The 26,927-nt window shown below is 52.7% G+C and overlaps 8 protein-coding genes across 8 annotated transcripts; 6 read left to right on the forward strand and 2 right to left on the reverse strand.

Annotated features, from left to right (window-relative positions):
* Nucleotides 1-3,346: 3,346 nt before the first annotated feature.
* Nucleotides 3,347-5,602, forward strand: SODALDRAFT_332634 (hypothetical protein). The gene is made up of 3 exons (XM_028611769.1): nucleotides 3,347-3,972; nucleotides 4,045-4,287; nucleotides 4,346-5,602. The coding sequence occupies exons 1-3, from the start codon at nucleotides 3,687-3,689 to the stop codon at nucleotides 5,488-5,490; spliced, it is 1,674 nt and encodes a 557-aa protein (XP_028467016.1). The 5' UTR covers nucleotides 3,347-3,686; the 3' UTR covers nucleotides 5,491-5,602.
* Nucleotides 5,603-5,637: 35 nt separating this feature from the next.
* Nucleotides 5,638-7,144, reverse strand: SODALDRAFT_310543 (hypothetical protein). The gene is made up of 3 exons (XM_028609142.1): nucleotides 6,889-7,144; nucleotides 6,544-6,820; nucleotides 5,638-6,163 (listed from the first exon to the last, which is right to left on the reverse strand). Exons 1-3 carry the CDS (start codon nucleotides 6,939-6,941, stop codon nucleotides 5,711-5,713), a joined length of 783 nt encoding a protein of 260 aa, XP_028467017.1. The 5' UTR covers nucleotides 6,942-7,144; the 3' UTR covers nucleotides 5,638-5,710.
* A 314-nt stretch (nucleotides 7,145-7,458) lies between these two features.
* SODALDRAFT_294543 (imidazoleglycerol-phosphate dehydratase) lies at nucleotides 7,459-8,783 on the forward strand. The gene is made up of 2 exons (XM_028608756.1): nucleotides 7,459-7,795; nucleotides 7,917-8,783. Exons 1-2 carry the CDS (start codon nucleotides 7,516-7,518, stop codon nucleotides 8,327-8,329), a joined length of 693 nt encoding a protein of 230 aa, XP_028467018.1. The 5' UTR covers nucleotides 7,459-7,515; the 3' UTR covers nucleotides 8,330-8,783.
* Nucleotides 8,454-10,987, reverse strand: SODALDRAFT_344184 (hypothetical protein). Its single transcript, XM_028613149.1, has 2 exons — nucleotides 10,747-10,987; nucleotides 8,454-10,632 (listed from the first exon to the last, which is right to left on the reverse strand). Exons 1-2 carry the CDS (start codon nucleotides 10,811-10,813, stop codon nucleotides 8,657-8,659), a joined length of 2,043 nt encoding a protein of 680 aa, XP_028467019.1. The 5' UTR covers nucleotides 10,814-10,987; the 3' UTR covers nucleotides 8,454-8,656.
* Nucleotides 10,988-11,948: 961 nt separating this feature from the next.
* Nucleotides 11,949-13,323, forward strand: SODALDRAFT_323639 (hypothetical protein; the record flags this gene model as incomplete). The annotated part of the gene is made up of 5 exons (XM_028609815.1): nucleotides 11,949-11,964; nucleotides 12,005-12,054; nucleotides 12,089-12,925; nucleotides 13,123-13,192; nucleotides 13,250-13,323. The coding sequence occupies 5 exons, from the start codon at nucleotides 11,949-11,951 to the stop codon at nucleotides 13,321-13,323; spliced, it is 1,047 nt and encodes a 348-aa protein (XP_028467020.1).
* A 671-nt stretch (nucleotides 13,324-13,994) lies between these two features.
* On the forward strand, nucleotides 13,995-19,561 carry SODALDRAFT_332641 (serine/threonine-protein kinase gcn2). Its single transcript, XM_028611770.1, has 6 exons — nucleotides 13,995-14,333; nucleotides 14,438-16,561; nucleotides 16,613-16,951; nucleotides 17,025-18,021; nucleotides 18,089-18,507; nucleotides 18,566-19,561. Exons 1-6 carry the CDS (start codon nucleotides 14,124-14,126, stop codon nucleotides 19,289-19,291), a joined length of 4,815 nt encoding a protein of 1,604 aa, XP_028467021.1. The 5' UTR covers nucleotides 13,995-14,123; the 3' UTR covers nucleotides 19,292-19,561.
* Nucleotides 19,562-20,624: 1,063 nt separating this feature from the next.
* SODALDRAFT_276024 (ubiquitin-conjugating enzyme) lies at nucleotides 20,625-21,491 on the forward strand (the record flags this gene model as incomplete). The annotated part of the gene is made up of 3 exons (XM_028607999.1): nucleotides 20,625-20,690; nucleotides 20,762-20,845; nucleotides 20,934-21,491. 3 exons carry the CDS (start codon nucleotides 20,625-20,627, stop codon nucleotides 21,489-21,491), a joined length of 708 nt encoding a protein of 235 aa, XP_028467022.1.
* A 1,675-nt stretch (nucleotides 21,492-23,166) lies between these two features.
* On the forward strand, nucleotides 23,167-26,367 carry SODALDRAFT_339648 (hypothetical protein; the record flags this gene model as incomplete). The annotated part of the gene is made up of 7 exons (XM_028612874.1): nucleotides 23,167-23,265; nucleotides 23,365-23,418; nucleotides 23,522-23,597; nucleotides 23,688-23,855; nucleotides 23,912-25,222; nucleotides 25,315-25,577; nucleotides 25,639-26,367. 7 exons carry the CDS (start codon nucleotides 23,167-23,169, stop codon nucleotides 26,365-26,367), a joined length of 2,700 nt encoding a protein of 899 aa, XP_028467023.1.
* Nucleotides 26,368-26,927: the final 560 nt, after the last annotated feature.

A 26,927-nucleotide genomic window follows, 5' to 3' on the forward strand; every position in this document is an offset into this window, starting at 1 on the left:
CTTTTATTTCGCCACAGGCTCTTTTTTCTGTCAGTCCGGTTCTCTATCCCTCGTTCTCGAGTGCCCGTAGGTCACCAAACTGCCCGCCAACCCTCGACACGTCCTTCATTGATACCGAAGCTCCACTTCCAGGCTACTGGTCGTGGCCCTAGGTTTAGGAACTCCGAACCAATAGCAGTCCAATCTGATGTGGCAAAGACGATAAATCTTTGTTTCTTCAGCCATTGTCATATCGAGTAAAGCGTCTCGACGTTCAAAGCGGGTAGAAATCGACACTGTTGGAGGCTTTTACCAGTAACATCATCGTGTGTGTATCGTGGAAAATGGGCTCGAGTGGCCTAACCCGAGACTGCAATCCACGAGACTTGAGAATTGTTTGCGCAGCGGTTCTGTTGTCAATGTCTCATGTATCAGGAACAAATGGGCACAAATCGCCACGGTGAAGTTTGCCTCGGACCGCCTTATCCCCAATAATTGGAATATATACTTTTGTATCCAGCAATATATCTACCTACCCGGGTTTGGGGGTTTATAGGCTACTAAAGGTTAGAGCACCGGTGACTGGCCAGACCTAGAACTTTATGTTGGTAGCTGTCCTGACCTGGCTCTGGTCAGGGTGAAATTCTCGTTCGAGCTCTGACGTACAACTCCCCTCCCTAGGTGGGTAGGCATGCTTTCTCTGAAGTTTTGTCGTGACGTGTAGTTTATCCCAAATCAGCCGAGGTAAATGAGGTATGAATTGCCAAATAGGCTCTACTCCAACAAGAGCCCTGGCTGAGCCGAAAGATGCTCAGCGTGAGTTTCATGTACGCTTCACGTTTACCATTGCAGGAGTGAACTTCGCTCAGACCAGCATCTAGCTTGCTGCCTCATCGTAGCCCGTGAGGGTAGTGGTCATAAATTAGCAGCACCGAAGCAGAAGTTAGACGGTGAAGCCCAAGGAATAGACACTGACCACACTGAACAGGGGAACTAGAACGGGGAAGATATTGCGGCTGCTTGCTGGCGAGAACTCCGGTGACACGACAAGTTAGACAGCCATGCAACAAGCAAACGGCACAGCTTAATATACAGTGACAATCAGCAGAGCCCAAGCCTGCCTAGGCGGGCGTGAACGGCGAAAGGGTCTTCACGAATAATGCAGAGGGTTGGCCGGTTATTTTCCATTTAGTCACTGCCCAGCCGCAAGCGGGCCCGCAAGGCAAGACCAGTTAGAAAACGAACGGCAAGGCTACCATGGCCATTGAATCAACTCAATCTAATTCCGTGGAGCTGGAGGAGTGAACCACTCCTTGAAACGCCACATACCAACGCAAAAACAGAACTGGCCAGTGTGCCAGAGTCTCTGCATATCAATGAGCCATTTCTAATACCAAGAACCTACATGATAGTACCTTAGCTGTTACCGGGTGGACGTTTTGAGGCCAGTTTTGCCCGCCTTCTATTTGTGCAACACTGGCTGCACTTGCATGGGTCTTTGGCTGTCGTTCGGCTTCATACTAGCACGAGGTATAGTCATTCGCTGCAGCATAAAGAAAGGGTTGGGTGAAGTTAAACCCTGGAGAGAGAAACGTTCGAAGAGTCGAGAAGAGGAAAAGAAGAGAATAGCCAGACTTCATAAGCAGCCGGGTGGCCAACATTCCTGGGCTAGTCTGGTCGTCCGTCGTCAAGACACGCACAGCCTGGAGGATGCGTGACGTGAGGGCGGATTGGCATCCTTCATCACCTTCTAGACGTACAGGCAGCATCTCATGGGTTTCAATTAAGAACTTTGCTCAATCTCATCGAGTGATTGCTTCCCTAAATTGCCTGGGAACAGCCCAGGTGCAGAATGATTGGCCTGAGAATGGGGTGAGAAGGGAGCTCGGTATAAGTTTTCAGATAAAATCAACTTGTTGATAAGGTATGAAGCTTGTATCACAGTACGGCGTCACCTTGACGCGTAGACCAGGTAAAATCTTCAAGTCGTTCGCCACAGGGCTAACTAAGGATTAACAACGTCCGGAAGCTGCGAGATATGGGAACGGGATTGAAACCATCTTAATAAGGGGTCGAGTAAACTAAGCCAGTGGGCATTTCGTGTCTGCGAGGTTCGTATTGACTGCATTGAGAGTCCAGATCTCTCGAGCCGTGTTTGACAAAATTATTACCCTTAGATTTACATGTCAACGATGCCCTGAGAAAATCAAGCGCCCTCGGACGCCGAGCCAAGATAATACCTCGGAAACGCACAGAGGTTCAGCCTCGAGAATTGAAAGCGCAAGAAGAGCCCAGTATCGTCACTTTTCCATTCACAACAATGGAAGATCTATGGAAGATAAATGGGCTGCATGTCTCGCAACGGCTATCACATTTGCTTCTATTCCTGGCCCGGGGGCGAGATCCGGGGCGGGACGTGACTTGGCGCAACATTAGCTGCTCGATTACCTAGGGCTGTCCGAACACCAGATGACTTGCTGTGAGCGGGACGTACAGCAGGAGATCTGGTGTCGCGATGGTGCGTGGCCGGGGTGCTTCTCCGAAGTTGCTGTCTGTAGCCCATCTGATGTTGGCGGCATGGGAAGAGGGAGCTGGCTACCTTAAGGTATGGAGGTATTCCGTTTCTAGCACTGATACCTATCTGCCCGCCCAGACTTGGAACTGCACCGATGGCCTGATTTCCCCGCTCGTAGGGGTTACCTTCCCGGAAGGGTGTGTGTGCGACCTGTCGTTATGTGTGGAATGGCTGGGTGGTTACTAACGGGCCAAAGGCATCTGAGAAAGCAGACCTCACGGGAGTGGATCCATATCTAAGGTAGGTGCCATGAGTGGTGGAATGGCGTGCGGTACGTACCATTGAGCCGGGCGGCGTCTTCAACTTCTCTCCCGCAGTTGTGGGATCTCGGCCAATCATACATCGAGACCCCTGTGTCCCCGCCTGTTTTCTGCAGCTTACCGCCCGGTACAACTTCTTACGGTCTAATTGGTTCTTCTCAGGGATGCTAAGAAAGCCCAGAAAGCTGGCCGATATTTGATTGGGCCGAGCTCCGGACCCGCTATCTTGGTGCTTCGGTTCGGACCCTGGCACCATGCTACTATTCTAAGATATCTACCCAACTTTGATGTCCCGTTCTGCCCACGACTCAAACTTGAAGGATACATGCGTTATATCGCGACGGGACGAAGCACCCTCAGGTAATGACTGGCTGCGGAACATGTACCTTACTTGGGGGGAGTTCGGATCTGGCGGGCAACGTGGTTAGCTGACGACGCACATTCAATTAGTCGCCCAGTGCCACATGCCGAGTAGGGTTTGTCCGAATTTAGGATCAACACCCTACCCTACGAAGATGGAGGTTGGCTTTGAAGGAACTGTCGCCCTCCGTGAATAACTAATAACCCCGTATCTCGCATACGTATACTAGGCCTGCACCAAGGTTGGTCCCTCCTTCGTTTATTATCTGGCTATGACTAGATTCTCGTCGCGAAGGATCTTGATTCATCCCTTCCACCATATACTCTTGTTTCTCTCTTTCTTGCTGACGAAGATTCGACTGTCCTGACATGCAGATGATTCCAATGTCATAGTCCGACCCCTCTCCCGAGACGATTATCCTCACTTCCGACTTTCGCATCCTACTTCTCTTCTCGCCCCCCTTTGTTTCCGCCGCACCCTCCGTGGTGGTTAGAAACTGCCTTGGCTCACGATGGGGATCTCCCATCGCCGCTGGCGAGCATTCTCTCTGCTCTCCCTCCTGACGACGGCTTCGACATTATACGTGAATCCCGGCTCAGACTGCGCAGCTCTATGCCTTGGGGGTACAAACGAAAATGCGGGCTCGACGGAATCATCGATAGGACGCTCTGATATCGTATGCCGAGACAACGAGTATAACTCCGAGGCAGAGGGTATCAGGTACAGGAACTGCGTAGAGTGCCTACGAGAAAGCCGCGACGTACATGGCGATGACAGCGATCTCCAGTGGATGCTATGTATGTCGAGAAAGAAAAAAAAACTTGTTTCCCCGTTCATGGCTGTGGAGGGTTACTGATCGAGCTGCTTAGACAATATGCGCTTTGCACTGGACACTTGTTTGTGGAATAACGACACCGCCATCCACTCGCCCTGCATGATCAATTTTGCGTGCGAGCCCCTAGCTGAAGCTGTCGGTACTGGACTTTCGACACCTGGCGAACAACACTTCGACTACTGTACTGCCGACGGGAATGTCTTTAGCAGCAACAGCCACTGGTCGTGTGTTTCCTGCCTTCAGAACAGCGCCATTCAGACTTACTATCTGTCCAACTGTATGCATACGTCTCTGGCGACATGAGACTTCGCGAAAGCTAACATTGTGTGATTTAGTTCTCCAGGTCCTGAAAGCAGGTTGCGAACAAGAGCCGGAGCTTGGCGGCCTAATTGAGTTGGGGGATGGCGAAATCTTTGCGCAAGAACTTCTCAATACAACCATTACAAATACCACGCTACCGGGCGAGGGAGGAGCTGGGTCAGACACAATGACCACCGGCACTATTGTGGGCATTGCCGTAGGGGGTGGACTCTTCCTCCTCGGAGCTATCGCCCTTATCGTCGTCTACTGCCGCCGCCGCAAGAAGCGACAGGCCGATGATGCGGACCCCGACCAAACTCCTCCCCCAGATAGGAGCAACGAAAGCTCTTTTGCCGCCACCAAGCATAGCCCCCGTGGAGACTTCAGCGACCCGAAGAACTCCCCTTCCATACGCTCATCAGAGTACGAGTTGAAGGAGGCGCAGAGGTACGCCAGTCATGCCGACTTTTACGAAAAAATGGAGGAAAGCGGCAGCGGCAACCAGAGAAACGCAGCTCACTACAACTTCGATCCTCGCCGCCACCAGCATGGGCCCGGCAGTGCGCTACCATCTCATCCAGCTTATAACCCGCGTTTCATGACCCGAGATCCCGCCAAGTCCTCGCCTCTCAGGCCCAAGAACCACCAGAAGTCCTATGCACCCGACTCGTACGCCATGCAGATGTATCTCCATGCCGCGGAAGACCACTTGGCCGCCACAGGGTCCCGCTCGCAGACTCCTACGGGGCGGGCCTCACCCCAGGGTTCAACTGGTGGTGCATCGGCGGAGGTCTCGTCGACAAGAGATCAGGGGAGCGCTGCTGCTGCCGCTCTGCCCGAGGGCATTCCTCCTCCACCTCCAGGACCCCCACCATCCGACAACGCGAATAATACTTCTAGGACCTCATCTAGTGGTCTGCTCCCTTCTATTCCCAGGATCCGGCTACCGAAGACGCAGGAAGCCACAGCGACACATAACACCAGGCAAGAGGATGGGGAGCAAGGCAACTCCGGGGCACTGAACATCTCGGAGCCCATGTCTCAGCATGAGACGCGATTCCCTGATAGACCAATTGGGGGCGCCCCGGCATTGTCTACCAGAACTGAGCTATCCTTCAACCGGGTCGACAAGGGCGACATGGACCCACCGAACACGGGAAGGAGCATGATATACAATTAGTGGTAGATGTAGCATTCGGGGGGGGTGAAGATGAATTTATTCTTCTAGCCCATGCATTGGGAGAACTGGGTTGGACGGTCATCTGGAATTTGGTTGGAATAAAGTAAGGCAGGCGCTAAGGCATCATATATACCCAGATTTATATGTGGTTAATGTTCCATGATTTCATAACTCATTTCTAAAGTACGGTAATAGTAATGTACAGCTCCCAACATCGAAGTCAATCGCCCAGACGCCTACCAGGGCCTCTTGACCTCCACGCTTCGGGGAGGGGCCCGCTTCCAGTCGAGGAACCGGTGGCGTTACCAGACGGCGTCTCGGTGGGCGGACGGAAAGCCGTACCGTAACTGCGACGAATATCGCGCGGTGCCTGGACTATGCGAGAGAGGAACGCAGGGGTAGGGAGCAGATTCCTGCCGCCGGTGAAGGTTGGGTAGATCCTAGTAAGAAAGTCGTAGAGGTGTGCTACGAACAATCCGCAGAGTTCCATGAGGAAGGGACCATCCATGAGGAGAGACATGAGCAACAAAGCGAACGGCATGAGCTGGGCAGGGATGGTAAAGAAGTAAATGCTGGCCTTCATGCCTCGCTGATCTTGGGTCGCTGTGCGGCATATGGCGAGGATCAAAGCGGGAAGAAAGAAACCGCCCCCAAAGAGGTAAGTGCAAACGGCCTAGAGCAAGGTATCAGCTCGGCTCATCTCATTACTCTTTATCTGCAGGGACGGCAGAAAGAAAAAGTGACGCGTCATGCGACTTGACAATATGTAGGGAGCTCGAAACCACCCGAACGAGATGGGACCATCGCACGAGTCATCCATAAAGACATCCCACCATGCCTACGCCGCAGACCAGCCCTTCGAGGTATGTGAATATGGGCTGGCTGTGCCGCAGGGGTAATCTTCCTCGTTTTCAGGAACCGCGATAGCAGTGGGAGCACACTATGCGGGCAGATAGACGAGGTGCAAAGGGAGCGAGAGACAACGCATAGAATACGGGCAGAAAGACACGAGACGGAAGGAACATGATGTAGATGGGCAGGACGATCGCTTACCGTGATGGCGCTGCAGACGAAGATGAAATACCAAATTAGATCCTCACGCTTGGCGAACCTCGGGTTGTCCATCTCAAGCGACCTGGTATTGGTATAGAGGAAGTAGGCATCAAATGTCATGCTCAGCTTTGGTCTCGTCAGAAGGAAATTTGAGAAGACGCGCCATATCTGGGGAGGAAAGGTGAATAGACGAGCGGGAATAAAGGCGAGCCAATACGCCGGGAGGAGTCCGGCATAAATGGAGACAGATGTCACGAGAGTTGCTGCAGAAATGGTCCTGCATTCCATGTTAGCACGACAAGTCTGCGCATACAAGTCTTGGGGGATGGATTTTGAAAGCCTTACCTGGCAATGGGGGGAAGCCGCCAGAAGCCGTCTGTCACGTCTGCCATGCTCATACTGGCGACGTTGGGTGATAGACCAGCAGCTCAGCGATTAGAAACTGCTCAACCAACGCGAACGTGGATGAATTCTCTCCAATAACTGCAGAGACAAAATAGAATACGACCAGTTATTCCCTGATTGGTATCTGCAACCAGTATTGGAATAATACAGGGGATGTTCCCGGGTCGAAGATTGGGCGTGTCCTCTTCCAAGGAGGTGAGAAGTAGGTGGGAAGAAACAAAAGTCTGTCCTTTTAAAATTGATGCGTGGAGAAAACTTATGGGCTGGTCTTTTCTGCCGTAAGGAGCTCTCCACAATTACTGATTGAGTAAGGCGGTGGAAGGTGGTGGAAGTCCCAGGGCGGCGGCCTTTACGGTAGGTCGTCATCCGACATCGGATTGGCCAATTCCCTTTATGGGACCAATTTGCTGAGGCTTGACAGGTGGTGCCCACTGTCGTCCAGCGATAGCGGTATTGGATCTGTAGGAAAAGTTTCGAGGGTCTTGTATAAAAACGGTATGGATGCGTCACGTAATAAGGACGGACTCGACGTGCGATTTAACTGCATTATATTGTCAAGTCAACACCATGTCGTCAACATCCTCGAGCCCTCGCTGGGCAGCCATTGCCCGCGATACCAACGAGACCAAGATCCAGCTTGCGCTGAACCTGGATGGCGGTTCCTTTCCTCCCGAGACTGATTCACGGTTATCGGCCGCGATAGGAGGCGAAGGCCATGCTTCCCAGTCGAGCAAGTCCCAGATCATCAACATCAACACGGGAATCGGCTTCCTTGATCATATGCTGCACGCCCTGGCCAAGCATGCCGGTTGGAGTCTGGTGCTAGCCTGCCAGGGCGACCTGCACAGTCAGTCTTTACCCCTCCATCCCCCGCACCATGCCACCATCTCGCAAACTTCCTTTACCCCTCCTCCAAGGCCTATGTACTTCGAACTTTAGCTGACACGAAAAATGTTTTTGCGTTCCAGTTGACGATCACCACACCGCAGAAGACGTCTGCATCGCTCTCGGTACCGCCTTCGCCAAGGCCCTCACCAGCGTTGCCGGTCTCGCCCGCTTCGGCTACGCCTACGCACCCCTCGACGAGGCCCTCTCGCGCGCCGTTGTCGATCTCTCCAACCGACCCTACAGCGTCGTTGATCTTGGCCTCAAGCGCGAGAAGATTGGCGACCTGAGCTGCGAGATGATTCCTCACACACTGCAGAGCTTCGCCCAGGCTGCTCGCATCACTCTGCACGTAGACTGCCTCCGGGGCCAGAACGATCATCACCGTGCCGAGAGTGCGTTCAAGGCTCTCGCTGTTGCGATACGTACTGCCACGAGCAAGGTTCCTGGGAGGGAAGGCGAAGTCCCCAGTACGAAGGGCACATTGAGTGCATGAGGGTAACGATAACAATGAATAAACAAGAAATAAACATGGCATGTCAATTCCGTCGCAGACACCGACAGTCGTCCGAAGTAATCTGATATGGTTATGTCACTGTGAGCCAAATCCTCTGACATTGCGGGAGAGGGGAGAGAGCGAGAGAGAGAGAAAGTAATCAAAATTCAGGCATAAGTATCTTGTGGAGTTGTTTGCTCGAGTGTACCAAAACGCCAGGCTCTCCTGCGACAGACTGTTCTGTACAACTATTCCCACGATGTTCCTAACGCCCAAACTCCACTGTATACTCCAGGTTGTATTATCCAGAAATTTCAACTGCCATCCTTAAGCGTCAATATTCTCCTTGTTATGGGACGCGTCGAGACGCCTCTTTTCCGCCTTCCTACGCTCAATCCGAGCAATAGCGGCAGCACGTCTTTCGGGCGGCAGCGTCTTATTCAGTTTCGCTTTCATGACGTCGGCGTCGAGATTGCGAAGATTCAGATGGGACATCTCATCTCCCTGGGAGCCGATATAGTCGGTGTCTTTGATCGCGAAACGATGGAGAGGAGCGGGTGTGCGACCAGATGGGATGCCGGCCGAGATCTCAATGTGCTCGTTCAACTCAGGGCCAAGGTCGTTCCTATTACGCGGTGACCTGGGAATGAATGGCTTCCATCGGGGCTCCTCGAGGTTGACCCTGTCACGAAGAGCATTGGCGAGAGGTTTCTTCGCGGCGCCTTCTTCTGCGGCAACATTGGCCTTGGTTGTCATCGGCTCGGCATTCTCGATGCTCTTGATTCTGGAGTAGCGAGAGGAGTTCTCGTTGAGTTTCTTCCCCAGGGAATTGATCAGATCCATGCTACCTCTTCCGCTCTGAAGTGCAACGGAGTTGCTGTCTTTTCGGTCTGTTTGGTTCTCCGCATTGGAACGCAGTGGAGGGAGTTCGCTTGCAATCGTGGAATGGGCACGCGCGAGGGCCACCGGAACACCGATCGAACCAGATTTGAGAGTCTTGATCTCTCTCTTGAGATCTGCTATCTTGGCCGTCGCTTTGTCCAGGACCCTCTTTGTTTCTTCCTCTCGCGCAGAGGCCTCCAGTTTGTGAACCTGGAGCTCCTCCTTCAGTGCGCGTAACTCGTTGTCTTTGCGGCGGATATCGGCCTTGGCTTCCTCCAGCTGAGCACTCATATCTGTCGATTGGGAAGTCGGCCGGACACGGTCCTCGCCTAGCGCTCGTTTCTCAGTCTCAAGTTCGGTGGCACGTCGCTCCGCAGCAAGGAGACCAGCCTTGAGTCGTTTAACTTCGTCGCGAAGGTCCCCATTCTCTCTGATTTGTGCTCGAGCACGTCTCAACTCCCGCTGCGTCTCCAATAACGTCCTGTGTGTCCGTGGCGAAGCTGCTTGGCGGCGTCGTCGTGTCTTGGTATCCTGGTCGCTGCCATCGTCATCTCTTCTGGCGTTCAACAGTGCTTCAAGTTCTTCAACCTGGTTTCGGTATTGAACGGCCAGAGCGGTCTGCTTGGCCAGGTCCTTCATAAGATGTGAATTATTTCCTTCGTCTCCCGTAAGTCGTTTTGAGGCCATGTGCGCGGCCATCTCCGTGATCTGCTTCTCCATCTGTATGACCCTCTCTTGTTCTTCCTTGAGCTTGACGCTGACATCAAGTGCCTCGGCATCTTTCATTTTTGCGTACGACTTGGCTAGTTGCTTATACTTCAGCAATTTTTCCATCTCCGTCCTGGCATCTTGGTGGTACTGTTCGAATTCGGACTTCCAGTATTTCCCGGATCGAGAATGGGGCTCGTTCAGGTCGAGGGTAACGTCGTGAGTGCAATTATCGTCCAAGCCATCCTCTTCATCTTCTTCCCATTCTTCTTCTGAGGCATTCAACCTGGGCGCGTCTACTTCCTTCGAAGTATGTTTTGATCGGCGCGATTGTTCGAGGCTTTCGGTTAGCCGTGTGCGTCTGGTAGACGGATTATCCTTCCGAAGGGAAAGGGTGCGAGGATGCCTTGAAGGGTCATCGGTGTGTCCATTGCTCTTGTCGATTGCCGAAGTTCCATTGTTTAAGGTGTTGTGATCGAAGGAAACTCGTTTCCGACGAGATGCCCCAGTTCCAGGCGTCAAAAGAATGCCCTGGGGTCTCGAGGGTGTCCTCGTAACGTCGTCGCGGTCGTTTTCCGCGATAGGCTGGACCATTTCCTCAATCTTCGCATGTTCGTCAGGTCGAGCTGGTGTGCCGAAGATGGCGCTTTTCAATGCGCGAGCCGCAAAGACTGGGCCGGGAGTATCGGGCTGGTCGATGTTGGTAGTATCATCTGGGATCTTAAAATTAGGCAATCGTTCGAGATGATGCTGGGCAGAACGGGTTGGGAGGAGAGAAACAAATGGTAATGGTCAGAGGGAGCGACGTCAAGATGGGCTTTACGTACCGCCTGTTGTGGCCGCTTCCTGGCCTCTTGCACTCTCCAGTCCCCTCCGGAGAACCCAGCCAAGCATTCTGAAGTCTGGCAACACGCGGGCAGGTATGAATGCAAGTGCTTTCGTATCAATAGCTTGTAGCCATGAGATCACACCAAATGTTTTGATGGTGAGGGATACCGCAAATAACGATAAGAGAATCACGAGTTAATGGAAGAGGCGAGTGAGCTTTTGGTTGTTTGACGTAGTCTGAGGGGGGGAATATGGGAAAGAAAGTAAGGCCAAGAAGGAGTTCATTGTTTACTTGATTACCGTATTCGGTTAGTGGAGAAGATTTATGGTGTCTCGCGTCGTGTTGCTCTTGTGCTGCTCCAGAGTACGTACCTTACAGAATGGAGTAAGGTACCTTATTTCAGATTATGATTACCTAATTACCTTTACTTTGTATTCTGTCACGTGATGACTGTAATGCTGATGTTCACCACCAGTCTTCCTCCTTTACACTTCCAGACATGGCCGGAAAGGCCTCGTCTGCCTCATACCATGTCTTCAAATATGAATCTCATTCAATGTCCTTGTGGGAGTACTTATAAACAGTCCTCCTTTCGAAAACACCGCAATTATCCTCATTTCCTCTGTTGTGGTACAGTGTTCTTTGGTGAGAAATGGAAAAAGCATCGGGCTGCCACTGCCCATGAGGGTAAGGAAGTCTCTCTACGAGGGATGAATGCTCGAACACTTCAATCAAGTGAGAGCCGGTCAGCTATTCTCGATTCCAAAAGAGTACCTAGCCAAATTACACCGGAATCTATCAGTTGCAGCACCTGTCATGGCATATTCGTGGGTGAGACGAGACAGCAACACGAATGCAAAGCACGGCACAAATCGCACACGGAGGTGCCTAGATCAGCTTCTTGTCTCCCTCACGTTTCTCAAGGAACAGGTCCAGACGACTCAACAGATATGCAATGGCAGGATGCAACCGATGAGAACTCCCATCCAGGACGCCAATCCATTGACATTGAGTGTGCCATTCGTCAAAAGTATGAGATGATGATACAATCCCTCCTTCATCAGTGCCAGGAAGGGGGCCAAAGCAAATGGTCCAAGCGAGGCACGAGGTGGCAGAGGACCCTGCAACTGCTTGATCGGATATTTCCTGACGTTCAAAATCTTCCATTTGCCCGAATATCGACTCCTAGCCAGCCGCAAAATGATTCTGACGTCTTGTACGTCACGGAAAACGAATTGATGGATTTCCTTGATCAGCATGGCTCGCTCCCCAGGCCAACAATAATACGGCCGACAAGCCCTTTTCGGTCCCATCGCGAAGATTTCCTATGCTTACTCCAGGATCATTTCAAGGGCGGAGAGATTGATGTTCAGGACATGCGCACAACAAGAAACATCCCGGTCAAGATGCCCGTCGAAGCCGTTGTCAAGCAGATTCGGAGCGGAACCGACTTTGCAAACGGGCGATTCCCGCTCAACCTGCTCAATTTGAAGTTCCTAGGACAAGCGCCCCCAGGCCCCGCGTTTCTGAATGCTCGTCGTTTCAGCCTCATCCCGGCCATCAACTCACGCCTAGAGGCGGACTGGACCGGGGAGGTCACCGCCGGGAAGCGGACTCAGGCCACTATGCTTGGAGCTAGGGAAATAGACCTCGTCAGCTCCATGACGTTCTCCCTCTTTGCCCAACGAGGCTCCATGACCGGCTTTCACGTCGATGTCCCCGACGGCACCTGGATTCGTAATTGTTGGGGGCTCAAGGTGTGGATTTTCCCAGAAGACTTCCGCGAATCTGACACGGCCGAGTTCCGAGAACTGGGCCACGACTGGGTCCCCAGTGCGGTTAGGTTTATTGTCCTCGAGCCAGGCGACACTCTTGTGATGCCCGCGGGTCGGGCGACCCCTCATGCTGTCCTTACTCTCGAAGATTCCCACATGGTTGGTGGTATGTTTCTCGATGCCGACTGTGTCCTCGGCACTATCCGGAAGTTGCTTTGGGTGACAGAGAACCCGAATGCTGCGAACGAGGCTATTCCGCTCCAGCTGCTCACTGGATGGCATCATCTGCGGGATCTTTTCCTGGCCAGGGGCCCCTCCGAGGGCGATGTAACCGAATTCGACAGTCTGACCAACAGGCTTCGAGATGCACTGAGTTGCTCGTGCACAGGGCCATGCGAAAAGGTGTGCCTCGACTGCAAATGCGCATTTTCAGTGGCACAGGATGGGCGATGTACAGCTTGGTGTCACCCCCCAAAAACGAAACGCACGCCATCTAGAGCGACTTCGCAGCCTGGAACACGGCTTCCGAAGGGCGCAGGTGGTACGACATTCCGCCCAAGACATCTATGCTCCCCTGGATACTGACACCCGTACTATAGCTGCTCGAAGAGAAACCGCTTGGAAGGAGCTTTCTGCCCTGGAGTCCCAGTTTAGCACTTTCAGAGAATGGTAAGCCTCGGAACTCCTCCCTGCAGGCTTCCGGATGCATACTGACTCTCCTAATAGCTTGGTCCAGGACAGGCCAGACATTGCTGCTCGACTGTTTCAATCAGCTCAGCAGTCATCTCCAGAGATTCTAAGCTGAAAAGAATCTCTCTCTATAACAAGCATCCAGGGCGCCATGAACCCTTGGCGACCAACCTAGAATCCTCCACAGTGGCGTCTGGGGTTGAAACGTTCGAACGATAATTTTGCGTTCCTAAAATCTGGGCAGCACTGTATCATAACCACGCTGATATGAGATCAAAGGGTAAGGTAATTGAACCCACCTGTCTTTCAAGAACAATCCATAAGTCATGACCGACCAACATGAAAGACCCAGAGGAACGGAGCTATGGTAGCAGCACTTGCTGACCTGCTATCACGGCCCTATCCACTGTGAGGCAATCAAAGACATACCTCAAATTCTTTGCTAAGATGCAACTCTGCGTTATGGCAGACAGTCAGTTCGAACTTCAGGGCTTATCGACAACTTTTCATGAACATAAAACATGAACGACAAAACTCCGTGGAATAGCCATCTTGTTAGCGTCTCGGGAATAATGTGGGCATGATGTCAGGGGCCCATTTTTTAGCAAAAGATAGGTACTGGCGTCTTTCAGCGGCTGAGGTTCATTTGATAAGGTAGTGGGGGGGTTTGTACCCGTTATCATGCTTGGGAGCCTCTAATATTACATAATACCGCCAACTCCAACGGTGTGGTCACACCCCTCCTCTCAAGAGTTGTCGGGTGTTTGAATATGAGCCTGATCAAATATTGACAATCGACAAGCAAAGCAAACAAATTCACTTTATGTATATCTTTTGAGGATGGTCTTTCCACAGTGAAGACTCACGGCCTTTGGCTGTGACGATCCTTCCTACCATCCAACGTCTCATCATGGCGTGGAAACCTTCTGGGGTGTGGAATAAACCCACTATCAACTTGCCGCAACGAGATGACTCCAGCTTCCCGGGTCTCACGCCCAGGACCCCAGACGCTACTCCTAAGATCGAATACGAAGAGCTGCAACAAAATGAACTCATGGTTCTCGAGGCCATATATGGCGAGGACTTTGTGAAGCACAAGGAAACCACGAGTGCATGGAAGGTGAACTACTACCTACCCTTAGCTCCAAGACTCCGAGTCCCGGATTGCCCTTGGATGTAGTTCTGGAAGATATTAATCACAAATTACTGACCGAGAAGGCGCAGCGGACCGATCCCTCATTTGACATTCGGATTCGGGCTCCCTCCAATGACGACGTTGCTCTTACTTTGGGGGTTGTTCTCACAGCAACTTACCCTAAAACCCCACCCCTCCTAACAGTGAAGGACTCGACTGGACTTCGTGACGTTACGCATTTTAAGGTCCAGAGGTTCCTTGAAACCGAGCCGAAGATCTTCGCCCAGGAGCAGCAGGAGATGATCGACCGCATCGTGGAAGGCGTGCGAGAAATCCTAGAGGACGCAGCTCAGGCCAAGGCCAAGGGACTTAAGTTGCCCTCCCTCGAGCAGGAGCGGGCAGCTCACGAAAAGAAGCTCGCCAAGCAAGCCAAGGAACAGCAGGAGGCCGACGAGCGTAGGCGCGCAGAAGAGAGCCGGGAGGAAGAGCGGGTTCTCGGCGGCCTGCTGGAGGAGGAGCTGAAGCGCCAGAAAGAGCGGGCAAGAGAGCAGCGGAAGAAGAGTCAGCCTAATGCGTTCATCCCCGTCCCTCTCACGGGCGATGGCGACCTGGACAGCAGTCAGATCGTTTTTGACCGACCGTGCCGGGCGACCGATAAAACCGGCAACGAAATCATCTTCCAGGCTGTGACGGGTAAATCCGAGCATGCCAGGGGCCCCGTTTCTACCATCTACGTCGTGCGTCCTGTCGTGCCCGCTGGCCAAGAGTGCCCTGTTCTTGCTCTCAAGGAAACGCGGCTCCGGACAGTCGGGAAGGATGTCGCTCTGTTCAAGAAGCAAGCCCAAGCTCTTGAATCCTTGCTCGAGTCGTTGAAATCGATCCGTCACAGGAACCTTCTTGAAGTGCTCGATTTTCGCGTCGAGAGGGGCGCGCAGGCTGGGGATCGCAAGGCCCCCAGCCCCTGGTCCTTCACCATTCTCACACCTTTTGCCGATAAGGGGCCGCTGGATGAACTCCTAGACCTTGCCGGCCATCTAGAGGTTGGGAAGGTCCGTGCCTGGACTAGAGATCTCCTGGACGCTCTGAGCTTTCTGCACAACAAGTCGGTAGTCCATCAGGACATCCACGCCGGAAACGTCTTATTATTCAGGGAGCCGACTGGAGAAATCGTCCCCAAGCTCTCCGACGCGGGCTATCAGAGGGAATTGCACACCTTATCTGCTCAAGCTCGGACTCTCCCAGGTTTAGGATCGGCCAAGTCAGCCTACTGGCTACCTCCGGAGATTGCTGCGACATCAAGGCCAATCTACACGCAAAAGACTGACGTCTGGGACTTTGGGGTTGTGTTTCTACAGATGATTTTTGGCCTTGACGTGCTTCGGAAGTACCACGCCCCTTCTGCGCTTGTCGACGCTCTCTTACTCTCCAACCCACTTCGGGAACTCGTCACTAGATTCTTCAAACAAGATGGCAAGAAACGCCCTCGAGCTTTTGAGCTGGGATCGAGCGAGTTTCTAGCTACCGATGCGCCTGTGCTACTAGATGACTCGTCTTCCCTGGGCACCAGTTTCCATTCGCCGAGCCACCATTCCCATAATCTGACGCCTAGGTTAAGACGCGAGTCAACGAATAGAACTCAAGCCTTATCGAGGTATCAGGAGGACTTCGTAGAAGAAGGCCGGCTTGGAAAAGGCGGGTTCGGTGAGGTCGTGAAGGCGCGCAAGAAACTCGATGGGCAAATCTACGCTATCAAGAAGATCAGCCAGCGGTCCCAAGCCAGCCTGACGGAGATTCTAAAGGAAGTTCGACTTCTGTCACAGCTCAGTCATCCAGCCGTGGTACGATACTACAACACCTGGGTCGAAGAAATCCCCGACGACACCGACACTGAAGGGGAGACCTCCACGGAAACCGATGCATCGACGGAAACCTTGCCTCATCAACCCGATATCCAGTTTGCCACCAGCACCGGGGGTCTTGACTTCATGTCGTCGAGTGGGTTTCCTCACGTCGAATTTGAGTATGACGACTCCGGTGACGAAGAGGAGGACAATGAAGATGTAGACGAGGATGGGGACGAGTCGTCCTCGGACATTGAGGTTCGCTCTGCCTCACCAGAAGCTGTCAGAGAGACCCTGGGACCACGCAAAAACCAACCGCGGCGCCCTTATAAAACCATACTTTACATCTCTATGGAGTACTGCGAGAAGCGTGTAGGTTTTCTTCCCATTCACGCGTGAATCTAGACTGACGTCAAGAAACAGACGCTTCGCGATCTTATAGCGAGAAAGCTATACCAGAATACCCCGGAGATTTGGCGTATCTTCCGCCAGATCCTTGAAGGTCTCGCTCATATCCATAGTCTCAGTATCGTTCACAGAGACTTGAAACCAGAGAACATTTTCATCGCTCACAGCTCAGACGGCGTTGACAATGTCAAGATCGGTGACTTTGGTCTGGCCACGAGCGGGCAGTTTGCCGTCGAGAAGGGTATCGCGAATGCTTTAGAATCAGACGACATAACCAGGAGTATTGGCACGGCTTCATATGCAGCGCCTGAGGTGAGGTCCGGCGCTACGGGGACATACAGTCTCAAAGTCGATGTAAGTATTGCCCGTCTCCTGCATCAGCCGTGCTTGTGCATTGCATTGCCTTCCCTGTCTAATGTTTTTCCAGATGTATTCTCTGGGAGTCATCTTCTTCGAGATGTGCTACCCTCCGATGATGGGGATGCAGAGAGCAGACGTCATCGGCAAGCTGCGACGCTCACCTCCCATGCTACCATCCGACTTTAAGCCCACCCAAAAGACGCAGACAGAAATCATCCTCTCCCTACTAACGCACAATCCGAAAGATCGACCGTCGAGTGGAGAGCTGCTCCATAGCGGGAAGCTTCCGGTTCAGATGGAGAACGAGACGATCAGGCGCACATTGGCAGGCCTGGCTGATCCAAGCTCGCCATATTACCAGAAAATGCTTTCCACCCTGTTCTCACGTCCCGTAGAGCAAACCAAGGATTACGCCTGGGAGATGCACGCGGGTTCTCCGAGTCAGACCGATGTTTTGAACCAAAATATCGTCAAGAAGACGCTCATCTCTATTTTCCGCCGTCACGGGGCGCTTGAGATGCCCAGGAATGTGATTTACCCCAAGGCGTCACAATACGGCGACAACGTCGTAAGGCTCCTTGATTCCCACGGCACGGTTTTGCAACTCCCGTATGACCTGACCTTGGGCCACGCCCGAATGCTCGCCAAACAAACTGGAGGCTCTCCGGTGCAGCGGACATATACCTTCGGTAACATCTTCCGGGACCGACAGGACGGCCAACCCCTGATGCTTGGCGAGGTTGACTTCGACATTGTGACTACAGACACTTTGGACCTGGCTCTCAAGGAAGCCGAGGTGATAAAGGTCCTGGATGAGATTGTCACGACATTCCCTTCGCTTTCGTCGGTGCAAATGTGTTTTCATCTCGGACACTCAGAACTATTCCAGCTTATTCTGGAGTACTGTAGGATTGAGCCCGGCTCTCGCCAGGCAGTCGCCGACGTTCTCAGCAAGCTTAACATCCATGATCATACCTTCCAGAAGCTCAGGGGAGAGCTTCGTTCTCCGTTGGTAGGAGTTTCTGCCATGAGCCTTGACGAGCTACAGCGATTTGACTTCAGGGGTAGGTTTATTAGGCGCCGAACGGGAAAGCCCGTAGGTAAACGGGTGAAACTGACATGTCATCGTAGACACCCCGAGCAAGGCGTTTTCCAAGCTGAAGACGTTATTCGAAGGTACAGACATGTACCAGAGGGCCTCGTCGACCTTGGCTCATCTGAAGGAAGTATATGAATATGCCAAACGGCTCGGTGTCGTGAGCAAGATTTACATCAACCCCCTCAACAGCTTGAAAGAGAGCTTTTACAAAGGTGGCATATTGTTTTCTTGCCTTTACGATAAGAAATTTAAAGATGTATTTGCGGCCGGGGGTCGGTACGATAGCCTCATCAAAGAATACCGCCCCCGAGTCAGCGGGCACTTCGAGGAACGGCACGCCGTCGGCTTCAACCTGGCCTGGGAAAGACTCGCACGGGTACCGAAAAGTGGTGGGAAGGCGTTCCTCAAGAAAGCAGAGGATGACCACCGAAACATCTTCAATACTAAACGGGCATGTATCTATCAGCGTATTCCGTGAGAGTGGGACCAGCAGCTGATGAACATCGCAGTGCGATGTGCTTGTTGGAAGTTTCGATGCCGCCGTGCTACGATCGACCGGAATAGAGATTCTGCGAACACTGTGGGCTCACAACATCAGCGGCGAGCTTGCACACGATGCGCGGTCGCCGGAAGACTTGCTGACGAAACATCGAGACGAAAGCTACTCGTGGGTGATCATCATAAAGCAAGACGACGTCCTCAAAATCAAGACATTGGGGAAGAAAGACACGCCGGACGTGGAAATTAGCAAACCCCAACTCGTGCCATGGCTCCGGGCCGAGATCCGCGAGAGAGATTCCAAGGCATTGGTGAAGAATGTGACGACGGCGGCGGCGGCGGCAGCAGCAGCAACAGCGGCCGAAACACACGCCGAGCAGGATGTGCGTGTGCTCGTCGCTCAGAATAGAAGCAAGAAGTTCAATCGTCGCACCGTCGTCGAAAAAGCGCAACAGAGCGCTGCGAACTTGGTACAGACTTTCCTCGAGGGACCCATCTTGGCCGTGGAGACGACGGGCCAGATCCTGGACCTGATCCAGGAGACGAGCCTGTCGGACGGGGAGAGCTGGCGCAAGCTCGAGCAGTCGGTAACGACGACGGAGAGGCACTATGTAAGGGACATACGTGTCATGCTAACGGACTGGCGGTCGGCGTGGGAGCAGAAGGAGGGAAGCCGGCATTGTTTCCTGTACAACTTCAGGACGGAGAGGTGTATATACTACGATCTCGGTGCATGAGTGGTTTAGAGAACAACTTATCCCTTTCCTGTCTCATCTGAGCTGGAAGTACGCTTCGATATCCGTCTCATTTGGGGTCGTAGTCGAGTTCATGTAGAAAAATGACATTCGAGTACATGCTATGGGGAGGGATGAGACTGCATGTATCAATCTCGGATAGTAGACATTGCATACCCTAGACATAGCCGAGTGAAACATCATATGGGACTTGTCCTCTCCGGATCATCCGGAAGCAAAACTCACCCGTGTTGAAAGATGAGGCAACGGCTGCGTATTACGTGAAATACCTACGGGTGCGACTTTGAAATAAGGTAATTAATTACCTACCTTAGGTAGAGAAGCCAGCGGGGTAGGGTCCGTGGGTACGTACCTTGCGCGTGACCATGACCCTGTTGAACAGACCGTACATTAGTTTTTACGGTTACGTAACGGGCACGGATTTGACCGAAGGATATCCTGCATAATAATAATAGTACAAAATTACATTAATCAAATCTTCACTTACCTACCTAGGTACGATTTCAACCCCTCAATTTTGACCCTAGGTATTTTGACGGTTCCAGTTATGCTGTATCTAACAGACCCCGCCACCGGAGTTAACAGAAGGTACTTCGCAAATACTTCCCATATCCCCGTATCTGTACTCCGTCCCACCGTACCGGCCAGCTGGACTCGAGTCTGTGCTGACTGACGTCGGGCTGCTTTCACAATCAAAGGGATAACGCAAGAACCAGGATCCTTTATTAAAGGGTCTGGGCAGGTCCAGAAGCGCCCTTGGGTGTTTTGGAGCTTCCCAGGCGTCAATCTTCTGACCGGCTTTTACCTCCGTACTCTGTTTAATCGTGGTCTTTCTTCGAAGTACTCGTATCGTCCAACAACGTCGACATCGACTTTTATCTCGGCATATAATAGGATACTACTGCCACCATTATCTGGCCGCCTTACTCCATACATATCACTGTTCTACCAATAATACCCACCCAGCGATTGCCACGCAATAGCCAGGTCTCCTCCACGAACTGGCCTCCCACCTACCGCGCACGCCACTTCAGGTATGGAGTACTGATTGACTTCGGGTACCTTATTCTTCTGCCTGCCCTACCCAGGACCTAAAGCCTTCGACTGACTCGAAGGGAGGAAACCTTCTTACGTCTATTTCCCGTAAATAAGCCAGCTCAACGCCCCCTCAACCATCATCTTCCGTGGACGGCAACCAAACCGCGAAACCAAATATTCGTCAACCGCTATCGACCGGAAACGTGTCTCACCAGCCTCCACTTTGCATCACCGTCTCTTCTCCATCTCCGACGTACGCATATCCACACATACAAGGATGGCGCAGAAACGGCTTATGAGCGAGCTACAGGCGCTCCAGAAGGAGAAGTGGGTTCATGTTGTGGTGAGTTCTGCGACGCGCCCGTTTCCGACGCCCTTCCTCGTACTATCTCTGCTCACATGCTCTGGCTCTAGGTGGATGAGCGGAATCTTCTTCACTGGAAGATCGGTCTGATGGTCGTCAACCCTGACAGTGTCTTTAATGGAGCCTACCTGAAGGTGAGTGGGAACACTCCGTCGTCTGCTGTGTCAAGTTGGTAGCGAGGAGTCGCTCGTATCTAACTGTTTCTATCCTGTTGCTGTCCAGGCCACGATGACGTTTTCCTCCGAATATCCCTACCAACCGCCGACGTTCCAGTTCGCCAGTAAGAAGATCGTTCACCCCAACATCTACCCCGACGGCAAGCTATGCATCTCGATCCTACATACGCCGGGCGAAGATGACCAGTCGGGCGAGCAGGCCTGCGAGCGCTGGTCTCCGCTCCAAGGCGTCGAGTCGGTCCTCCGATCTGTCCTGCTGCTCCTGGACGACCCGGAAATCAACTCTCCCGCCAACGTGGACGCTGGTGTCCTGTACCGCGATAACCGCGCCGAGTATAACAAGAAAGCGGCCGAGACCATAGAGGCGTCGAAGAAGGATATCCCACGGGGCGTCAAGTTCCCCACGCCTGCGGAGCTCGAACCGGCGCCCCAGAAATCCCCAGACGATGATGCGTTCTGGAACGAGACAGATGAGGAGGCGGACTTCGATCTGGGTGGTAGCGATAGCGATTTCGAGATGGACGAGTACAACGATGACGAGGAAGATGAAGATGCGGACGATCGGAGTACCAGGGCAGCTGGCAAGAAGGATAACACGGCGTGACGATACCCCGGGCGTGCGACCATGTGAGCAACACTGAGGCCTGTTGCTGCTTCCGCTAGCGGTCTACGAAGAGGAAAGTACTTGGTGGGTGGGGGACATGAAGAGACCGTCGCTCATTTTAAGGGAAGGCGTTCTTTATTTTGTGAGCCGGGCCGTTTACCCCTTTTATCTCTCTATTCATTGTTCTCGCAAGTTATGGCAATGCAGCATAGCGACGGTCTGGAGGGCGTTCAATAGGTAACCATCACAATTCAGCTGGGCTGAGCCAGCCAGGGTAAGGACCCGTCAGGAATATTCCGCGAGCCGATGCAGATCGACTCTCGGCGGCCCGTGGCCATTTGGCTATGGTCGAAGTTCGCCAGGCCACATTATTAGCCTGGCATTCGATAGATTCTAGGGAAAGATGGACAGTCGGATAGGACATGATATCACTTTGCGAAAGAGCCAGTTTCAGTCTCCTCGTATGGAGATGCAGCCATTAGTGCTTTTGATGCTTTTCGTGCATCATGACCTGTTTGAGCCGCCCTCGAGAACCCAATATAAAATCGCTGGATACCTGTATAATCTGTCCAATTCCAAGTTGCCCAAGGGTACCACCTATCGGTAAATTGTAGTCACCTTATTTCCATGTACATGGTGTTGTTTCCAAGGTAGTGTCACGAAGCATCTACTAACGGTGAGAACCTATGCCATACTACTACCGGACTGCGCAGGTGCGTTCGTAGTGAGATTCTGTTTGTATTCTGTGCTTAGTACCTTAGGAAATTGGACTGGACTGAATTTAGACATCAGCAGCCTTTATCATCTTCTGTGGCTTACTGGTCTCGTGATGCTAGACCTGTCACGCTATTAGTGGTGTCCCACGTTATGTGTCTTGGTGACTTGGTTCTGAGAGTGGTTCCTGGGAGTATGTACTGTGAAGTATTCATATATTCTGAACATTAAGCTCTCAATCCGTCACCACATAAGGTAATAAAGGAGATATTTAAAGATTTCTTCTTATATACAGCGGCTTGAATTTCAGTACACGTGTACTGGCGAAGCTATTGTCAAGGTTCTAGTGTACCGCCAGCAGCACTAACACACAGTGGTACATGTACAGTTTGTACCTAAGTGGGTAATAGAAGTGTACGGGATATCCGAGCTATGTCCCACCATGACACAACCTGTTCGGACACCTGCTCTGAGCTTCTTTTTTTCTGTCATTTACCATTGGTACCTTTTCCCCCACCGTCCTCTTCATTCTACCTGTCTACTTCTTACTCGAAGAATTGATGGTCACTTCATAGGTAGTCGTTACAGCCCGCGTGTTCCTTCCTCTTGTCATCTTTCTTCCAACTTCGGGGCCCGCCCCTCAATCGTTCCTTTCGACACTGGCCATTTCTTTAGTGGTAATCAGTACGAAGACGACGTACATGCCGGACGAAGGACGACGTAGTCAAAAGCATCAGCACAATATTTCCGAACTCGTACCCTCTCCGCTATTGCTTCAACCTTCCTCAACGCGAACCCGGCGCCTCACGGCCATGCGGACCAGTCTACTTGACTTTCTTCGCCGCAATCTCGTCTGACGAAGCTCTTCAGACTTTCGAAACGGGCATCTAGTACGAAACCACGCGCACCAACGCTACCCACCCACACATACGTACAAGCCAAAATACCCAGCTCAAGAAAGATGGCGTCGGAACCAACAGAAGAAGACGTCTTGCGGTTCTGCGAGTTCGCATGTCTCGATGTTGCAGAATCTCGTAACATGGTCAAGGCCGCCCTGAAGGTCCGTTGGTACTGGGTCATTCCGAGCAATGAAGCAAACGAGCCGTAGACCCCGGCCTTCAAGTTGTGGTGCTGTGCTGGTGCTAACCCCAGAAAGTAGACTACCAACGACATGCAGCAGCTGATCATGGAATTCTATGACAGCCCGGAAAAGGTATGCAATGCCTCTTGTCCCTCTGTGTTCTGTCCCGACCATATTCGCCTCTTTGGGTTCCTGCCTGTTCTGCCCTTTCTAATTACCAAGAATCTGGCTCCAGTTTCGGCAAAAGTACACATGGGACGAATCAGCATTCGTTGGCGACCGTAATGGCGATATCAAAAACCCGAGAATTTGTGCGCTTCATCCGCCTCGGCCGGTCCACATTCACCCATATACCTTTGGAAGAAGACAATGTCAACGAGACTAACAATATCCCCCTATAGCCTTCGAAATAGAGCCTCCCAATGACGTCGTAATGCACGGCGCCACCCCTCCCCCCGAACGTCAATACTGGCAGGGATCGACTGCTCCGTCGCGACCCCCCTCACGAACCAACAATAACAGATCACCACTTGACGCCGTTGCTGAGTGGATGGCCGGAGATGCGACCGGTAATGAAACCCCCTATCTCTGGCCGAGATCACAGTTGATTGTTGGAATTTACTAGGTCCGAGAAACGCCGCAGAGGAGTATGATGAACTCAGGCGAGCCCTTGCCGAGTCGGCCCGCGAGTCGGGGGTAGCCCCCCAGGAGTCTGGCATTACGGGGGGGGACCTGCACGAACCGTATTTTGGCCCCGCGAATCGTGAGGAGTATGATCCGAACAGCTGGGCCATGGTACCGACCGGGCTCAGTAATACTGCTAGGCCTGTTTCTGACCCGCCTCCCTCCGCACGTCGGAGAGCACCCGGTGCGCCCGTCTTTCTCGTCCAGCAGCCCAATGCCCGCCACGCGGGACACAGGGTTGGGGCTATCCTGACCATCTTGCACGAGATACCCCTTGCGCGGAATACTCTTCTCCAGACAGGTAGTCCGGCTGCAAGCTACGGTCACAACGGCGACTGGTGGAAAGGCCAGCCCATCTATCCTCCCCATCTCCTATCCGCCATGCAACAGGGCCAGATTCAAGATACCGAAGCAGTGCGGCCTGATTTTAACGAGGAGATTCATCGTCTCATGGCCTTCCTTGACCTGAGCGACAGAAGCTATGGGTCTGCCGAGGTCCTGGCTGACTTGCTGACTGCCACAAATTGTGCGAAGGAGAGACAATTCTTCGACGCTCTGAGCCATGGCAACGAGGTGGAAGTGCTCAAACCACTGCTTCACGAGGCGCTTTCTGTATACACGAGCTCGTTCGAGATGGTGGACGCGGTCGAACGGTTCTGTTTTCTGGACTTTGAGCTGAGCAGCAACCAATGGTCGCAGATTGAGACTTTCCACGACGTCTGGGATTGTCTGGCATGGGAGGAGGCCATGACCTGGCAGGAGCTCAAGGAGGACACGAAGATGACAGTATTCAGGGAAATGGGCGATGTCGTAAGCGTCCTCCTCGACGGAACTTGTCCCGAATCGATGGAAATCCCCGACGTGTGGTACCCGGAACGCTATCTCGAAAGCAGGAAGGAGGACGCACGCTCCATTCAGGAGCAGTTAGCCTGGACTTTGGGGAAGCTGTATGAGGCGACCGCGAAGGAACACGAGCTGAAGAGATGGGAGGATCCCAAGACGCATAAAGCATATGACAAGCGAGACATGCTTGTCAAGGCAATCGACAAGTACGAAGGCTACAGCAAGTATCTGGATGGTCTAGCCGATTTCCAGGACGCCGAGCCTCCCGAGCCCATCGAAGGCATAGACATCGACATTGACAGCCTTCCCCCCTTGGCGACGGAGGTTGAGCAGGGGCTTCGGGAGAAAACAACAAAGTTGCTTGCCCGATGCAGACAACAGCTCGCCGAACTCGATACGAAACTAAAGAGTAAGGGGTTTCTTCCTTTTTTTCCTTTCTTCTTTTTTTTCGTTTTTTTCGGCGCAAAACTCAAGCAGACATGAGGGCTAACTTGAATCCAGAGTTGAACTGGGAAAGGGACCAGCTTCGGGCTTATCGACGCCATCTTGGAACGCTCCTGACAGACCCCGATGAGGTTGGGGCTACATCCCCGTTTACCGGCAAGAAGTACTTCCTTCGGGGCGTGGCCACGGCACAGGATGTCGTGTATGTCTGCCAGCGAGCAGAGCCTCAACTTATCGAGTTGGACGAAGAGCCTCCACCAGCAGACCAGTGGTGGCGACTTGCGTTTGTCCCGGGCGACGAAGATCCGGTAAAGGCAGAGGTAAGCAGTGACTGAACCATACATTCGCGACGACGCCCTCGCCAACTAACACTCTGTGCAGAAAGTGACAATAGAACTCGTGAATCGGCAAATTCTGCGGGAATCAAGGAGCCCGCTATTGGTATACGCGACCGAGGACGCCTTAAATACCCCCCAACTGCCCCTGTCCGAAGCACTTCAGCGATTTGTCCGCGTAGAAAATAAGACTTTCAACCTGGAACTATCCCGCCAACCCGAAGAAGAGGATCCGTCGAGGGCGGCCGCAACCCGCGTGAAAGTCCTGTCCCCTTCGAAGCGCAAATATCGGTCTGACAGCATCGATTCCATGGCGACCAACCGAGCCTCCGTGGGCAACAGCGATACAGACTCGAGGGCTGGGGATTTTGCCACGGGGGTAATTAAAAGTATCGAACTTGAGAGGGGGACCGAAATGGACGGCATTTCGACTGGGAAGAACATCTCCGAGTGGCAGACTCTAACGGAAGCGCCATATTATCCCCATGGGGTTTCCAAGGCCATGGATTCCGAGAGTGCAACAGCTTCTAGTGACGAAGGGACTGCAGGCCGACAGCAGCATACAGAAGTGTTTGCGTACCGAAATGCAGCAGTGGGTGTCGAGACGTCCCAAGGGGCGGAAGAAAATAGGACGGCGAATCCTGAAGAAGCGCAACTGAAAGAACCCGAGATGCAAGAACGAGAAGGCAACAACTCTCTTTTTAGCTCAAGTCACTTCCCGAGGAATGCAGATTCGGCAATGGGGGAGTCAGGCGACAGAGCGATGAGCAATTAGAACGAAGGTCAGCAATCCCGCCGAAGGCATGGGGAAGCCGGCCTCGTCTCGGCGACCGAAGCGATGGTATTCGTGCACGAGAGCTAGTCGGAGCAACGCGCGCAATAGGAGCCAATGGGTCCCGCATAAACCGGTAGCGAGTGTTCCTACTGTCGCGTCTCGTATCCACTGGGGTACTGTTTCCCCATGAGCGAGGTATTAGAATCAACGTTGAGGGACAAGGGTCATGGTGTTGACAATCAGTGACGCCTACTACGAAGTTAACCAGGGCACTTGGTCTCTTTACATGTCAACAATAGTGGGTGTTATCACACAATCGCATCAGACTCTCAATCAATACCCCTTGCATATGTTTTTCTCTGACACGATCCGTGGCTTTATTTTCAAGGCAATTTCCCCCCAAAATCGTGACTTGGGACTTGGGAGGCCAAAAGAACACCACCCGTCACTTACTCTCTCTCTCTCTGGCCGGTATAAAAGTATCTGGATCGGTATGTCTCTGTGGTTCTCGCGCCCAGACCCAGAGGACATGCCGAGAAGCGGAACCGGCCCCGGCCGGC

Source organism: Sodiomyces alkalinus, assembly GCF_003711515.1.
Source record: "Sodiomyces alkalinus F11 unplaced genomic scaffold SODALscaffold_4, whole genome shotgun sequence".
Classification (NCBI taxonomy): domain Eukaryota; kingdom Fungi; phylum Ascomycota; class Sordariomycetes; order Glomerellales; family Plectosphaerellaceae; genus Sodiomyces; species Sodiomyces alkalinus.

Bases quoted from the DNA above. Each gene is read 5' to 3' on its own strand.
- SODALDRAFT_332634 (XM_028611769.1), top strand. From the start codon at position 3,687: ATGGGGATCTCCCATCGCCGCTGGCGAGCATTCTCTCTGCTCTCCCTC. The intron at 3,973-4,044 runs GTATGTCGAGAA...CGAGCTGCTTAG, and splicing joins CGATCTCCAGTGGATGCTAT to ACAATATGCGCTTTGCACTG. The intron at 4,288-4,345 runs GTATGCATACGT...TGTGTGATTTAG, and splicing joins GACTTACTATCTGTCCAACT to TTCTCCAGGTCCTGAAAGCA.
- SODALDRAFT_310543 (XM_028609142.1), bottom strand. From the start codon at position 6,941: ATGAGCATGGCAGACGTGACAGACGGCTTCTGGCGGCTTCCCCCCATT. The intron at 6,821-6,888 runs GTAAGGCTTTCA...CATGGAATGCAG, and splicing joins CGGCTTCCCCCCATTGCCAG to GACCATTTCTGCAGCAACTC. The intron at 6,164-6,543 runs GTAAGCGATCGT...ACCTTGCTCTAG, and splicing joins TCGTCTGCAGCGCCATCACG to GCCGTTTGCACTTACCTCTT.
- SODALDRAFT_294543 (XM_028608756.1), top strand. From the start codon at position 7,516: ATGTCGTCAACATCCTCGAGCCCTCGCTGGGCAGCCATTGCCCGCGAT. The intron at 7,796-7,916 runs GTCAGTCTTTAC...TTTGCGTTCCAG, and splicing joins CTGCCAGGGCGACCTGCACA to TTGACGATCACCACACCGCA.
- SODALDRAFT_344184 (XM_028613149.1), bottom strand. From the start codon at position 10,813: ATGCTTGGCTGGGTTCTCCGGAGGGGACTGGAGAGTGCAAGAGGCCAG. The intron at 10,633-10,746 runs GTACGTAAAGCC...TTAAGATCCCAG, and splicing joins GGAAGCGGCCACAACAGGCG to ATGATACTACCAACATCGAC.
- SODALDRAFT_332641 (XM_028611770.1), top strand. From the start codon at position 14,124: ATGGCGTGGAAACCTTCTGGGGTGTGGAATAAACCCACTATCAACTTG. The intron at 16,952-17,024 runs GTAAGTATTGCC...ATGTTTTTCCAG, and splicing joins CATACAGTCTCAAAGTCGAT to ATGTATTCTCTGGGAGTCAT. The intron at 18,508-18,565 runs GCATGTATCTAT...TGAACATCGCAG, and splicing joins ACATCTTCAATACTAAACGG to TGCGATGTGCTTGTTGGAAG.